General features: G+C 39.8%; 1 protein-coding gene across 5 annotated transcripts in view; it reads left to right on the forward strand.

The window, feature by feature from the left end:
• TRPM6 (transient receptor potential cation channel subfamily M member 6) overlaps positions 1 to 13,911 on the forward strand; it is a 202,895-nt gene that overhangs the window by 132,961 nt on the left and 56,023 nt on the right. For 4 of the 5 annotated variants that reach the window (XM_058695681.1, XM_058695682.1, XM_058695678.1 and 1 more), the window contains 6 exons: positions 2,828 to 2,974; positions 5,927 to 6,055; positions 7,405 to 7,656; positions 9,269 to 9,443; positions 9,648 to 9,762; positions 13,612 to 13,805. In XM_058695681.1, the coding sequence (XP_058551664.1) occupies positions 2,828 to 2,974; positions 5,927 to 6,055; positions 7,405 to 7,656; positions 9,269 to 9,443; positions 9,648 to 9,762; positions 13,612 to 13,805 (1,012 nt within the window). The remainder of the gene's footprint in view (positions 1 to 2,827; positions 2,975 to 5,926; positions 6,056 to 7,404; positions 7,657 to 9,268; positions 9,444 to 9,647; positions 9,763 to 13,611; positions 13,806 to 13,911) is intronic. The other variant, XM_058695683.1, reaches the window with a different exon arrangement.

Genomic DNA, 13,911 nt, shown 5'->3' on the forward strand with positions numbered 1-13,911 from the left:
GAAAGTACCACCGGTAATAGGAAAAGGAAGGCCGTCATTCTGAAGCTGTGTAGATTCACCCACTGCAACTGCTTCATGAGGTTTTGTAAAAGTCCTTACTGAAGTCTCTACAGGTAAAATAACTTTCCATCAGAAGTTTAATCTATCTAGCTGCTAGCCCTTTGAAAGCATGACTTTTGATGACAGGAGCTTTCTTAGGAACAAATTATAGCAAGATGGCAGAATGCCTTAACTGGAAGAAGAAGATTCTTCTCACCTGGTGTCAGTCAGTGAGGATTGGAGATTGGTGGCGGCTTCGTGAATGAGGTAGTGGTTAAGATGGACTTATGTGGAAATAGCATTTCTGTGGAAGGACAGATAGTAGGTAGGGGCCCAGAGGCGGGAATTGCAAGGCATATGTCAAACATCGTATGTTCCTTGGCTTGGCTAGAGTCCAGGTTATAGTGGATATGGGACAAGGAGGAAATATTTGTGGGTATGGCTGGGAAAGTAGATTGAGGCTAGATCATGGAGACCCTTGTATATCCTATGAGGGAATGTGGTATTTTTTCTGTAGGTAATGGAGACCCCGTGGATGTATGTGATACAGTAGCAAGATGCTCTGACCATTAGGAAAATTATTCTGCCTCCAGCGTAGAGGATGACGTGGCAAGAAGATAGGGCGAAAACAGGGAGAACATAGCCTGGTGTAACCGTCCAGATGAGGAGGATTACGGGCTTTGGCCAGAGTTAGTAGCAATGGGCATAGAGAGGAAAAGAGAAATCTTAAGTGAAGAATCAAATAGAGTTTGAACATGGGGCATGAATGAAAGGGAGGTAGCAAATACGACCAAGAAGTTGATGGTTAAAATGAGGGCATCTTGAAAGGATATGGGAATATTTGGAAAAGGAGCAGGTTTGGAAGGAGAAAGAGGAGTTTAGTTCTTAGACATGTTGATAAACTACAATGAAAAAATGTTTTCGAAAGTTGAACAATAATGAGTTTGATCAGACCATCATTAAGTGGGGAAGATGATAGTAGTACAATGGAAAATAGGTATGAATTTTAGTAGAGTTGATTGTTGTAGTTATAATTTTATCCTGTGTGCCTGCTGATAGCAGATTCCTTTGAGAGAAAGAGAAAGAGGAGGGAGAGAGGACAGGGGAGAGGGGAGAGGAAAGGGGGAGAGGAAGGGGGAGAGAGAGACCATTTGATTGATGATATTGAGATTTGAATAGAAAAAAAGTTAGCTAAGTGAAACATTTTTAGGTTTACCTTCTTGTAAGGGTACAGGAAGGAAAGTCCTGAATCTGAATTTATATTCTCACATTGTCTTCCTCATGGTAGTTGGGTGTCTTTGAATTCAACTTAGAGAGAGGCCCAATTGGGGCTTTATAACGCATACCAAATTGTCAAGAGTAAGTAAGACCTAATGAGAAATTCCTAGAAAAAAATAATAAGAGAGATTATTTACTCACAAAGTCATTACTTAAATTGCTTTCTGGGGTCTTCTTAAAGTGGTACTGATGTCATTAAAATCACAGTAAATGATGACTTTTCTTATTGGTTCTAAGCTATTTTAACTCTGGGCTGGTCCGAACCTGTTAGGAACCAGATCATTTCCTATACGTTTAAGTCACAACCCCAATTTCATTGCCCAAAGTGATGTGAATGACAGCCATCAATCAGACACTGAGATAACCCGTCTAGAAGCCAGAAGCCTCAAAAATTACATTTTCTCAATTTTATGGACATTTCAAGCAACACTTCATTTATTCCTTGTCTTGTAAAATCATACCAGTCTTGCAGGTGTGACAACTAGAGAGAGATCTTTGGTGGATAGGATGAGAAACGTACTTGTCAAAGAAGCATCAGAGAACATGGCTTTCTTTTCATTTAATACTTTTTAAAGTCACAAAAGGAATGCATTTCCTGTTTAAAAATTAGGACCACACAGACCTTTATAGAGTAGGGTGACATCTCTTTGCTTCTCTTTTACCATTCCTAAGTTCCCTCTTCCCCAAAACAACCAGGCTACAAGTAATGCTTTCTTTTCTTTTCAGTTCTTTCCCCCCGCTTTTTACAAGGCTTTTATCCTGTGTGCACACCTGTGTAGTCACGGTCATACATCCCCTTGTCTGCCACACAGATGCTTATTGCTTATCACCTACAGGGGTTAACCCCTTTGGACTGACACATATGTTGTAAGAAACTGGTGAAAGATTTGATGCTTTCCTTGGAAATATTTGCACGTACAACACAAATGCTGGCGTATAGTTGCAGGAGGATTCAAGGAACCCTGGAAGCTCAGAGAGTCCATGGACTTTAGGCACAGCACCCCTGCCATCAATGAGGGCTACATGTCTGCTATCAAAGCCAAAATTCTAAAACTCATGCTGTGCCCAGCTTTCCTAGGACTTGGGAAATACATCATCGATGGGTGTCTATTTTGTCTTCCTCTATTATGGAGATAGTTGTATTATCTGTTAATGATTTCAGGGGAATGTTACGATATCTTTAGGTTTCAAAATACTGACAAAGGAGGTTAAGCAGAATAGGAGCAGCGACCACTTTTAAACCCTTGGAACTACTCTTGGTCTGACTAGGTTTCATTATTGGATACTTGGCTTGCATTTCAGAGATCTCTTGGGCTCCTTCCCCAAAAGTCAGAGATTTATGCAATACATGTAGTTTTCTTTCCTCGCAAGACTAAGATTATAATTTGGCAGGTGGGTGCCCAATTAATTTCTAATGTATTATATTCATAAATAGTTATATATTTTGGATGTTTGCAAATATCAGTATTTTAGTTAAGGCTCTGACAATAAATGATTATTTATTTTGCAGAAAGACCGTGATTTGGAGAGAGGCCCTGATGAGAAACTAGATGAAAATCAGCACCTTGATTTAAAGAGTGGTCCCCAAAGCCTCCCATGGACCAGGAAAATCTATGAGTTCTACAATGCTCCAATTGTCAAGTTTTGGTTTTATACGGTTGGTCTCATTGCAGCAATTAAAAATAGGCTTCATGATGGTCAATAGTTAATGATGATTTTGATAATGATATGCCTGGTTTGCCAACTTGTGATACAATGTAGAAGTGCGATAAGAAAAAAAAAAATGAGGGGAATCACAGAGGAGGTAGGAGAGAAGATTGGAGGGAGGTGAGGACAGGTTGTAGCAAATCTCTCTTACTATGGGAGTAAAAGAACAAGAATTTTCTTCTTTCCTGAGCGCTTCCTATTAGCTCTGCTGGGACTGAGCTTGTGAAACTTTGTGGAACAGCCAATTAACAGTAGTGGTTGTAGAATTAAGTGATGGCTGTGGATCCTTTTCTCATCTTGGGCAAAGCAATCAAGCAGTTGAGTTGATTTTTTTATTTGTAGGTGTAATGTGTAATATGAACAAAAAATGCAAAGTGTTTGCTTTTTGTCTTCAATCACGTATGATTATAAATATAGAGAGAATAATAAAACTTTATTTTATTTTATTTCATTTCATTTCACTTTCCTCTTCTGACACCCCCCCTCCGCCTTGGAGGACAATGACATTGCAGAAGTTAATTTTATAAATAAATAATACATTTAATGTTGATAGTAGTGATACAGAGAAATCATTAACTGCACTTTAAATGTAATGAGTGCTTTTCACATTTATTTAATAACATTTATTTTTCTAATGCTTACTTATACTTTAAATTGCTCCTGGCCAAGACTGTGTATTTCTGAAACATTTGAAGTGCGATTATAAAAGGACACTTATCTAAATGTGTTACATTGCAAAATATTTACTTGCCCATCCAAACATGTATTTCATATACTTATTAAATATGTACATAGTTCCGCTTTCAAAAATCAAATCTTCCTTCAAATGATGAGGTTTCACCATTTTTTGTGAAGGTGTAACAGAATATCCCAAAGTCTCTGATAGTCGCTTTGAGAGACTTTTAGCCATAGTCATATCATTGAGAAAAAAATATTCAATATTTCTGTTCTTGGAAATCTCCAGCCGATGAACTCTTAGGGACAGGAGTAAAGCTAAGCAAACAGAACAGCAACAACACATAGTTAACAGACAAATGGAACAAATTAGCCACCTGGGTCTGCCCCCCCATAATGGACAGTGTTAGAAGTGAACACAGGCGTTCTTGACTTGACGTCACATGGCTCGGTTATGATGTGCGTGTTTTACTGAAGCAGTGTCTTGTTATAAATGTGATGATGAAGAAGAAAAAAATGTAACATTTTTGGATCTTTTAAGAGTTGCAAAGAAAGAAAGTATCAGGGGGCAATATTACCAATATCTATGGTGATTTAGTGTTTGGTCATCATGAAGCCAATGACAAAAAGGAAAAAAAAGATTACTTGATAGAACAAATTTATTTAAATTATGTGTCTAAGTGGTCGTCAAACATGCTTAGACTTTGAGGAATAAACTTCAAGAAATATAGAATTAACAGAATTTACCTTAACTTTCTTATGTGCTTGCTTTTCTAAACTCTTTATCTCATAGGCAGCAGTACCCACCGTGCCTTCCCCAAATACCACCCATTGTATATACAATGACTACTGTGTAGTTAGAAGGGGTTTTGGCCATTCTCTGCATAGAACTCTACTGGGAGGGTAATGTACCAAGCTTAGGTAGAGCTCAGAAAGATCTGAAAATAGAGATTCAGGTTAAAGTAATATGATTCACTTCCTTGAGAATGAAAATGAGCGCACACACACACACGCACACACACGCACACACGCACACACACACACACGTCCCTCGCTATTGATCTGGGGCTTTAATACATCTGTCGATCAGCTAGCACTACATATTGTCACTGAAGCCATTAAAAGAACTGCACAGTCTCATGCATTGTTGGTGATTATGGAAACTGCTAATGCCTTTCTGATGGGCAATTTAGTAGCATTGTCACGGGTTTATTTTTTTTTTTTTTTTTTTTTTAATTTTTTTTTCAACGTTTTTTATTTATTTTTGGGACAGAGAGAGACATAGCATGAACGGGGGAGGGGCAGAGAGAGAGGGAGACACAGAACCGGAAACAGGCTCCAGGCTCCGAGCCATCAGCCCAGAGCCTGACGCGGGGCTCGAACTCACGGACCGCGAGATCATGACCTGGCTGAAGTCGGACGCTTAACCGACTGCGCCACCCAGGCGCCCCGCATTGTCACGGGTTTAAATGTGTATGCCCAGTGATTCTACTTCTGGGAATATATCTTAAGATAATAAGAACGTTGGAAAAGATTACAAAGCTATTAATCCCTATGTGTCTATATATGTGTGTGCTTAGTGTGTCTTAATTTTTTGAAGATATTGGAAATCTAGGTTTAATATATATAGTTAAAAATGAAACATGCATTTCTTGAATGTCTACCATGTGTTAGTTTGAGTGCTGAAGATAAAAATGTGAACAGTCTTTCACTACAAGGACTCACAGTTGGACGATACTTTCCCGCTAACCAGGATGTTTTTATCAACATAAAATAAAACTCCCAGCAGAAGCTAATGTCACATTTTATTGCATTCGAAAATGGACAGCTACTGATACTGCTCCTTGGTGTAGTTGGGGCACGTGTTTTCTATGCTTACAGGGAGGGGAAAGTGTATGATTCTCTCTTGGTTTGTCGTTAGCCTGACGGTGTCCATGTCGGCATGGGCCGGGTTCCAGAAATTCTGGTCAGGAGCCAACAAGATGAGACAGTGCCCCCTTCCATGCATTTGGGAACAGCCGTCTTCATTGCTTTCATTAAATTCTGGCATAGAAAACTGTACATTCTTGTACTTTCCTTGAAATCAGGTTCTGCGTAAACGGAAGTTATATTTCCATGTTATCATGTTGAAGTTCCTTTGTGTCTCTGCTTGGCTCGGTTTGTGTCTACTTGGCATTCTCCATTACGACTCTCACTCATGTCCAGGGAATGTGTGTCCCCCTCATAGATGGCATATTTGGCATTCCTCATGCTGTTCACTTACACTGTGTTGGTGGAGATGCAGCCCCAGCCCAGCGTGCAAGAGTGGCTTGTTATCATTTATATCTTCACCAATGCCATTGAGAAGGTCAGGGAGGTGAGTCGTCCCTTCTACCTTTGTCTTCTCCACCTCTAGGAAGAGGTGTTTTGGGCTCGTGATGAAAACGGACAGATACAGCAAGGGTGGGGGCGAGACAGGCAATGCTGATCCTGATTTGCTTGGGATAGAAAGGGTATTTAGGGGAAGATCTCTGATCTCAACCCTTAATCCTTGCCAAAGACTTTCTGCTGGTTGCTGCTCTTTGAAAGCAGTTATTTTTAAAGACGTCCAAGTGTGTTTATCCGTCTTAGAGTGAGGCTATCTGATTGTTGTTAGACCCTCCAACTGTTTGATTTCCCAGAAGGTTTTTTTCTTTTTAATTAGATTGATTTTTATAGCCTACCATTACTGTACCTTGTCAGCCTCACTTTACAGTAGGCAAATAAGTGGCCAGAGTTGTGCAATAAGGAAAGAATTCATTGATGGCTTTTGAGTTATTTTCCTAAACACCTTTGAAAATTGAAACTGAAAATCCCTGAGGCAAGTAGTCCAAAAGACAAAACAAAACTTTCACTTTTGGTTTTGCAAGCGAGTCGCTTAAAAAAAACCCAGAGGTAACATTCACGCAGTTTTAACTATAATCATATGCAGCTATAACTTTGTTTTACATGTCAGTGTATATGTGTCTCTATGTATATGCATTCACATACATTCATTTTGTCCTGGAGCTAATATGATGAACACTGTATACTAAGTGAATGTATTCTTAGTAATTATACCTGTATTGCCTGCTAGTCAGTACCGTGGAGTTTATAGAAAACAATTCAGGAGAAAAACCTCTGAATGCCACCATTTTTTATGCTTCAGGAAAAATAAGTTTATGACTTTACGTTTGAATTTGTCTGATATTCTTTTGCAGGGGTCATTTCTTACACTAGTGACTTCTAATGTGGCATTCTTAGTGATTTGGCAACGACTCACTAAGTAGTGGTAGCAGGACTCTATTACAGGATTCCTTGGTTTCAAACCAGTTTCCTCTGTACTGGCTCTCCCTCATGAAAACAGAAAGGTAGCTGTAATAGATCCACTGTAATACTGAGTTTTTAAATGTCTTGGTGGCCCCCTGTGTTCGCTTAGGATTAATGAAAGCTAAGAAAACGTATTCTTTTTTGTTTTTTTCTGGTTTGTTTTTCAAATAGCTGGTGACATTAAAACACATTTATAGAATCGTTTTAATAATTCATTGGCCAAGGATAACTGGAGGCTCTAAAATACCCTTGTGATCTAAGGTTTGGTGGGGTTCAAATTATTCTCTAAGCCAGCAATTGATGTACCAAAGAACAGTATTATGAGCCCCTTGGGTCACACTCCATTCTTTAAATTTCCCTCTTTCTTTCTTCTTTTAGGTCTGTATTTCCGAACCTGGGAAGTTTACTCAAAAGGTGAAGGTATGGATTAGTGAGTACTGGAACCTAATAGAAACTGTGGCTATTGGCCTGTTTTCAGTTGGTTTTGGCCTTCGGTGGGGCGACCCTCCTTTGCACACAGCGGGAAGACTAATCTACTGCATAGACATCATATTCTGGTTCTCACGGCTCCTGGACTTCTTTGCCGTGAATCAACACGTAGGTCCATATGTGACCATGATTGCAAAAATGGTGAGTACGATCTGTTTGTGTGTTCTGGGGTCCTTTTTAATGACTTTACCTACTTTCATGGTTCACATCCAGTAGTTTAACCTTTAGAATTGTTTATAGAAGCACAGACATCGAGCTCATGTCGTCTCTGCTTTCTTTATAACCACAACCTCCTATTTAACAAATGTCCTTGCAGAGTATATTGGGTGGTTGCTTAGGAGACTCCACTCATTAGCCTTTTGGTTACGGCCAGAAGATATGATTGAATCAAATGTGTCTCCGAGCACAGTGATTCTCGAAGGTCAGATTTGTGTGAGGCTACCACCAGCAATATTTTCTGCTAACACTTTCAATGCATCTTTTTATCTCCTCACCCCCAGCCAACTCTTAAGCAGTACGTGTTATGGGCTACACTATGTTCTAAGTATTTGTACCTATTAACTCATTTAATCTTCAAAACAACGTTATAAGATAGGCACTCTTACTGTTGTCCACATTTTTCATACACGGAAATGGAGGTTAAGTAAATTTCCCCAGGGCATAAGTAGGGAAGTCAGGTTTCAAAGCTGGACCATCCGGCTCTGTCATCTGAGCCTGCTGTGCAGTTGGGTTAGCCTTCTCCAGCTGGCTTAGGGACCTGAGACCCACCCTCTAGGAAGTACTCTCCAGATCATCTTTGGCTTTTCCTTCTGGAATACTCACTGGCAGGGAAGGGGCAAGTTCTGGAGAGAGAAGGGTAGTGCTTGAACAAAGGAGAACAGAAGAGGGAGAACCTCTAGGACTCCAAAGACAGATTTTTCTTTCTTTACACTTTTATTTAAATTTTTTTTTTCTTTATATTTTTAAACCAGAAATGTTCTCTGGTCTTGGTGGCATTGGTATTTATCAGATAGGTTGTGCTGAGGTAACTGATACATCTCGGTGACTTAGCACAAGTTATTTCTCCCTAATGCAAAGTTTAATGGGTGTTCATGGGGGCTGAGCTCTACCCTATAAGTCAGGGATCCAGAATCCTTTTATCTTGTGACGGTGCCATGTCAACATAACATGGATTCCAAGGTCTCCTGTGGTGGGGAATGAGAGGGATGGAGAAAGTTTAACAGCTTTTAACTGTTCTGGGCAGGAATTAAAATAACTCACCGCCACTCCACAGGCTATCGGTTAGAATAGGTCATATGGTACCAGCTTTGTGGAAGGGAGGCTAAGAAATTCAGAGGAGCTCATGGAATACTCATGAAATAAGTGAACAAAAGGGTTGAATTGATGTACATTTAGTAAGTGAAATGAACATGACCTGATCCATTTCTCAGTCTCTAATCGATTCCCGAAGATAACCTTAGGGATAAGGGCTCCTTTGACCAATTTGAATACTCCCTATTTTTTGTTTAAGCACAGATTCTTCACCCTCAACACATCTATGTTTTCAGACAGACATTGACATGAAACATGCTATGGCAGAGAGAAGGAAATGGTTTAGCCAAAGGAAACCCAGCTAGTCATGGACTACGGCATTTTGGTCAATGACTAGACAGTCTTAATACTGGGAGGTGTGATTGTGAATGCTGCTGGTGTTTGATTTGTTCTAAATTTAAAATCAGAGGTAAAGTTCTGGTTGTGCTGTGTTATTTTGCAGACCGCAAACATGTTCTACATTGTGATCATGATGGCCATCGTCCTGCTGAGCTTTGGAGTGGCACGCAAGGCCATTCTTTCACCAAAGCAACCGCCATCTTGGAGCCTTGCTCGAGATATTGTATTTGAGCCATACTGGATGATATATGGAGAAGTCTATGCTTCAGATATAGATGGTGTGTTGGGGATTTTGGCATCGTTCAGAAATCAAGCCCTTGTAGATACTCAGAGTAAAAAAACAATCTGGAAAATATTCATCTGGATCTTAAAGATGTCAAAAATTTATGGTATTCTGCTAAGTTAATGTGATAAATATTTGTGTAGAACCATAGGACTGTGATTCATCTTATCTCTCATTCTGTTAAATTCTTTATTTGTAGTTTGTGCAAGCCATCCGTCTTGCCCTCCTGGTTCTTTTCTTACTCCGTTCCTCCAAGCTGTCTACCTCTTCGTGCAGTATATCATCATGGTGAACCTGTTGATTGCTTTTTTCAAGTAGGTTATTTTAGTTAAATATGGTTATTTTATTTAAATCAAAATGGGGGCAGTTGTTTTGAGTAGATTCTCATATTTTGGGTATGTAACCTTCGGTTTTTGTGTGTGCCATTTTCCCCCCCTTTTCATTATGGTTTCAAAACATGGGCATGAAACTACTGGTAGGAAGGGAAGAGAGCACAAGAAAAGGAAAAAAAAAACAAAACCCAATAAATGGAGAGAGTAATAAAAGCAGAATGAAAGGAGATCATGCATTGTAGCAAAGTATTAAGTTGGAATCGCGGAAGAGTAACTGTTGCTGAGATTAAAAGCTGACTGAGGGCTTCTTGATGACTTTTCATTACTTGGCTCCGGTATGTCTTCCTCTTTGCTTCCTCTTTTTCCCTTTTCATTTCTTCTCGGTCTACTTTTCTGGATCATCTCCTTCTCCTCAACCTTTTAACCTTGGAACTTCCCTGAGCCCAGACCTTGCTCATCTTTTATTTACATTTCGTTTGGTGATCTTGGTCAGCTTCCTGTAATGCTGACAAACTCCAGTTTGTATTTCCAGCCCGAATCTCTCCCTTGAACTGCAGTCTTACAGCTCCAACTGCCCCCTTATCTGCTACCGGTTGGGTGTATAATAGAATTCTAAAAATTCTAAATGTCCACCTGATCTCCTCTCTTTGCCAGCATGTACTTACTCTACTTGTCATCTTTCTCAAATCTAGGGAGAAGACCACAAGTTTTCCATCAAATCTCCATTTCCCCAGTTGTTCAGATCAAAAGCCTTGGAGTCATTCTTAATGCTACTTATGTCTCTACCTCTAAACTGCCAGGGACTCCTGTTGACTCTGCCTTCAAATAGATCATCAATCCAACCACCTCTTACCACCCCACTGCTACCGGAGAGCCTCCTACTTATTTCTCTGCTTCTGTCTTTGGCTCCTATATACTCTTATCAAGAGTTGTCCCTAATGACTCTTTAAAGACATATGTCAGATGGTGTCACCACTCTGCTCCAAACCCTCAATGGTTCCCCATTTCACAATTCCTACCATGACCTAGAGAGCCCTGGTGAGTTGGTTTTCCTGCTGCTTTTAAAATCACACATCACACTACTCTTCCCTTAACCCTTTCCCCTCCAACCACACTGTCCCCCCCCCCCCCCCAACACACACCCATAGGTTTTCAACCAGCACAAGTGTGTTTGCAGTTGCCGTTCCCTCTGCCTGGAGTGCTCTTCAGGTATCAGTGGGACCCATTCCCTCACCCCCTTCAAGCCTGTCCTCAAATGTTCCCTTTTTAATTAGACCTAACTTAAGGATGGCATTTGAAAGCACACCGCCCTTTCCTTCAGCCATCTCTTTACCTGGTTCCCCTTATTCTTCTTTCTTTGTACCCACTTGTGTATATACAAGTTTTATATTTTATATGTTTTTTTTTTCCTGTTTGTCTTTTTTGTCTACTGGAATATAAGTGCCTCAAGGACAAGATATCGTATTGTCTTTTTTGCTGAAAAAATTTTCCCAAGTACCAAAAAGAGTGCATAAATATATTTGTTCAATGGTTAAAAGAAATCAAGTGAAGTGATGGGAGGAAACTAGTATTTTTTGAATGCCTCGTTTATGCCAGGCAGTGTGCTTAGTATTTTATTCATTGATTACCCCACTGAAGAGGGCAATATAAAAGAAGAGAAACCAATGCAGTGGAATATAAGTAAAGAAAATAGGGAAGCAAAGGGCTGGAGGGGAGCAAAATAAATCAGAATACTAAAAAAATGACTATTGTTGCAAATATATGGGAAGATGTACCTTTCTGTTTGTTACAAGCTTATGTAACTGTCATCTCTTTTAGTCCCACCATTTTATAAATGTCTAACATATCCTGGTGTTTAGTTAGTATAGCTATTATTTATGACATTTCAAATAATATTTAGAGTGGGTATGAGATTTTTGCTTCTCAAAAATGGCAGGTGTCAAAAGAGAGGTTGAGAAATCCTCACATAGACAGTTATCTCTCTCTAGAGATGGACAGCCTGAGGACCAATGAGCTGAGAAACTCCAGATATGACTACTTGTCCAGGTGCCCATTCTAAATTCTTCATAGTAAGAATTACAAAAAACTAAAACAAAAACAAAAAACAAAAAAACAAAAACACAAACAACCCCTCCCCCCCCCCCCCCCCCACCACCCTGAAATACACTGTGAAGATTCCCACCTGCTGGTGGACAGGCTGTAGTTACACTTGGAGTGACTGGCATTTAATCCTGGTGGTTCTCAAACCTGATGGTGCAGGAGAATCACCTGGAGGGCTTGCTGAGACACAGATTGATGTTACGTCTCTGCTAGAGTTTCTGATTCAGTAGTTCTGGGCTAGGGCCCATGAATTTACATTTTTGACATGTCCTCAGGTGATGCTAATGCTGTGGTTCAGACCACACTTTGAGAACTATGTTAAAACCCAGTTTTCTATCTTTTGGGGCACCTGGATGGCTCAATTAGTTAAGTGTCCGACTCTTGATTTCAGTTCAGGCCATGATCTCATGGTCGTGAGATTGAGCCCCACATCGGGTTCCGCACCGATAGAACAGAGTCTGCTTGGGATTCTCTCTGTACCCACCCCCTTCTCACAAAACCAAAGCAAACCCAGTTTTCTTTCTTTCTTTCTTTTTTTAATTTTATTTTTTATTTTTAAAAATTTACATCCAATTTAGTTAGCATATAGTGAAACAATGATTTCAGGAGTAGATTCCTTAATGCCCCTTACCCATTTAGCCCATCCCCCCTCCCACAGCCCCTCCAGCAACCCTCAGTTTGTTCTCCATATTTATGAGTCTCTTCTGCCAAACCCAGTTTTCTATCTTTCCATCATCTACTTTATGGATTCTGTGAAACTTCCCCCTCCCTCTTATTCTGAGCTGGCTTTCTCCAGGATAGTTCTGGTTCCTTCTTTTTATGATCGCTCACATTTAGGGCTGCCTGTCTTTTTATTGGCTAATTTCTCCTGTCCTACTCAAGTGCCACTTTGCCATCTTTCTCTATAAAAGCCAAACTTTATATTAGCCTGAGCGGAATGTTAAGGTAGACATTCCATTGTGTCCTCTCCCCGTACCTATCGTGTTATAGACTGAAAGTTAAGTAATTAGGGATGATATGGTGTTTTGGAGTAAGTGTACCACCTACCACAACTTCATGGACAGTTCCATAATATCAGTGTTTACCCTAGTATCTACATATTAAAACTAATGTAATTAAAGGGATCATCTAAGGTAGCCTATTGATAAGGGATTATCTTCATTGTAAAGTTAATCTAAGTAATTTTGTTTAGTTTCTACATAGAAGGTGCCCTTATTGATTATTTTAGGGTGAATTCATTTTTCTTCCCTGTCGCTTCTTCATTACCGTTCTTTCCTCTGGGTGTGTTTTAACTAGGATTATTCTATCAGTTCTCATGTTTGACATGAGGAGAATCTCTTCATAAGGCTGATAATAGAGAGAAACATTAACAGTAGTTACTGTGAATGGTGAATTATGGACTGAAAAGAACTTCTTATGTGAGAAGAGATGGTGTACCAAGAATAGTGTAAAGTTTCAGTTTCTGTTCATTGCATTTAAAACATTAGCATTTTCTCTCTGATTGTTATTCCTATTTTTTGTTTATTCTGATTAGCATATTTTACTGTAGAAGGTGATTAATGTATCTTTTTGGGTAGGAGAAGAATCACAAAGGCAATGGATATGATTTTTATTGGCTAAGGCTGGGAAGGTCAGGTGAACCAATCAAAAAGTTGGAAAGTAGAGAAAGGATCTGTGATGTTTCGGGATGCCATATTAACAAGTTATCCCTGTCTTAACTACAACTTGCAGTAACGTTTACGTGGATATGAAATCCATTTCCAATAAACTATGGAAGTACAATCGCTATCGCTACATCATGACTTATCACAAGAAGCCTTGGCTGCCACCACCTTTCATCCTGCTGAGCCATGTGGGACTCCTCCTTCGCCGTCTTTGCCATCATCGAGCTCCAAACGACCAAGACGAGGGTGATGTTGGATTAAGTAAGTTTTCATCGGTGGGGCACTGGGATGAGAGTAAGAGTGGAGATCCAACGTGAAGACACGCTGGAACATTGTCAGTTAAATTCGGGGCACAGGATGCAAGGCT

Source organism: Neofelis nebulosa, chromosome 12, assembly GCF_028018385.1.
Source record: "Neofelis nebulosa isolate mNeoNeb1 chromosome 12, mNeoNeb1.pri, whole genome shotgun sequence".
NCBI classification, from domain to species: domain Eukaryota; kingdom Metazoa; phylum Chordata; class Mammalia; order Carnivora; family Felidae; genus Neofelis; species Neofelis nebulosa.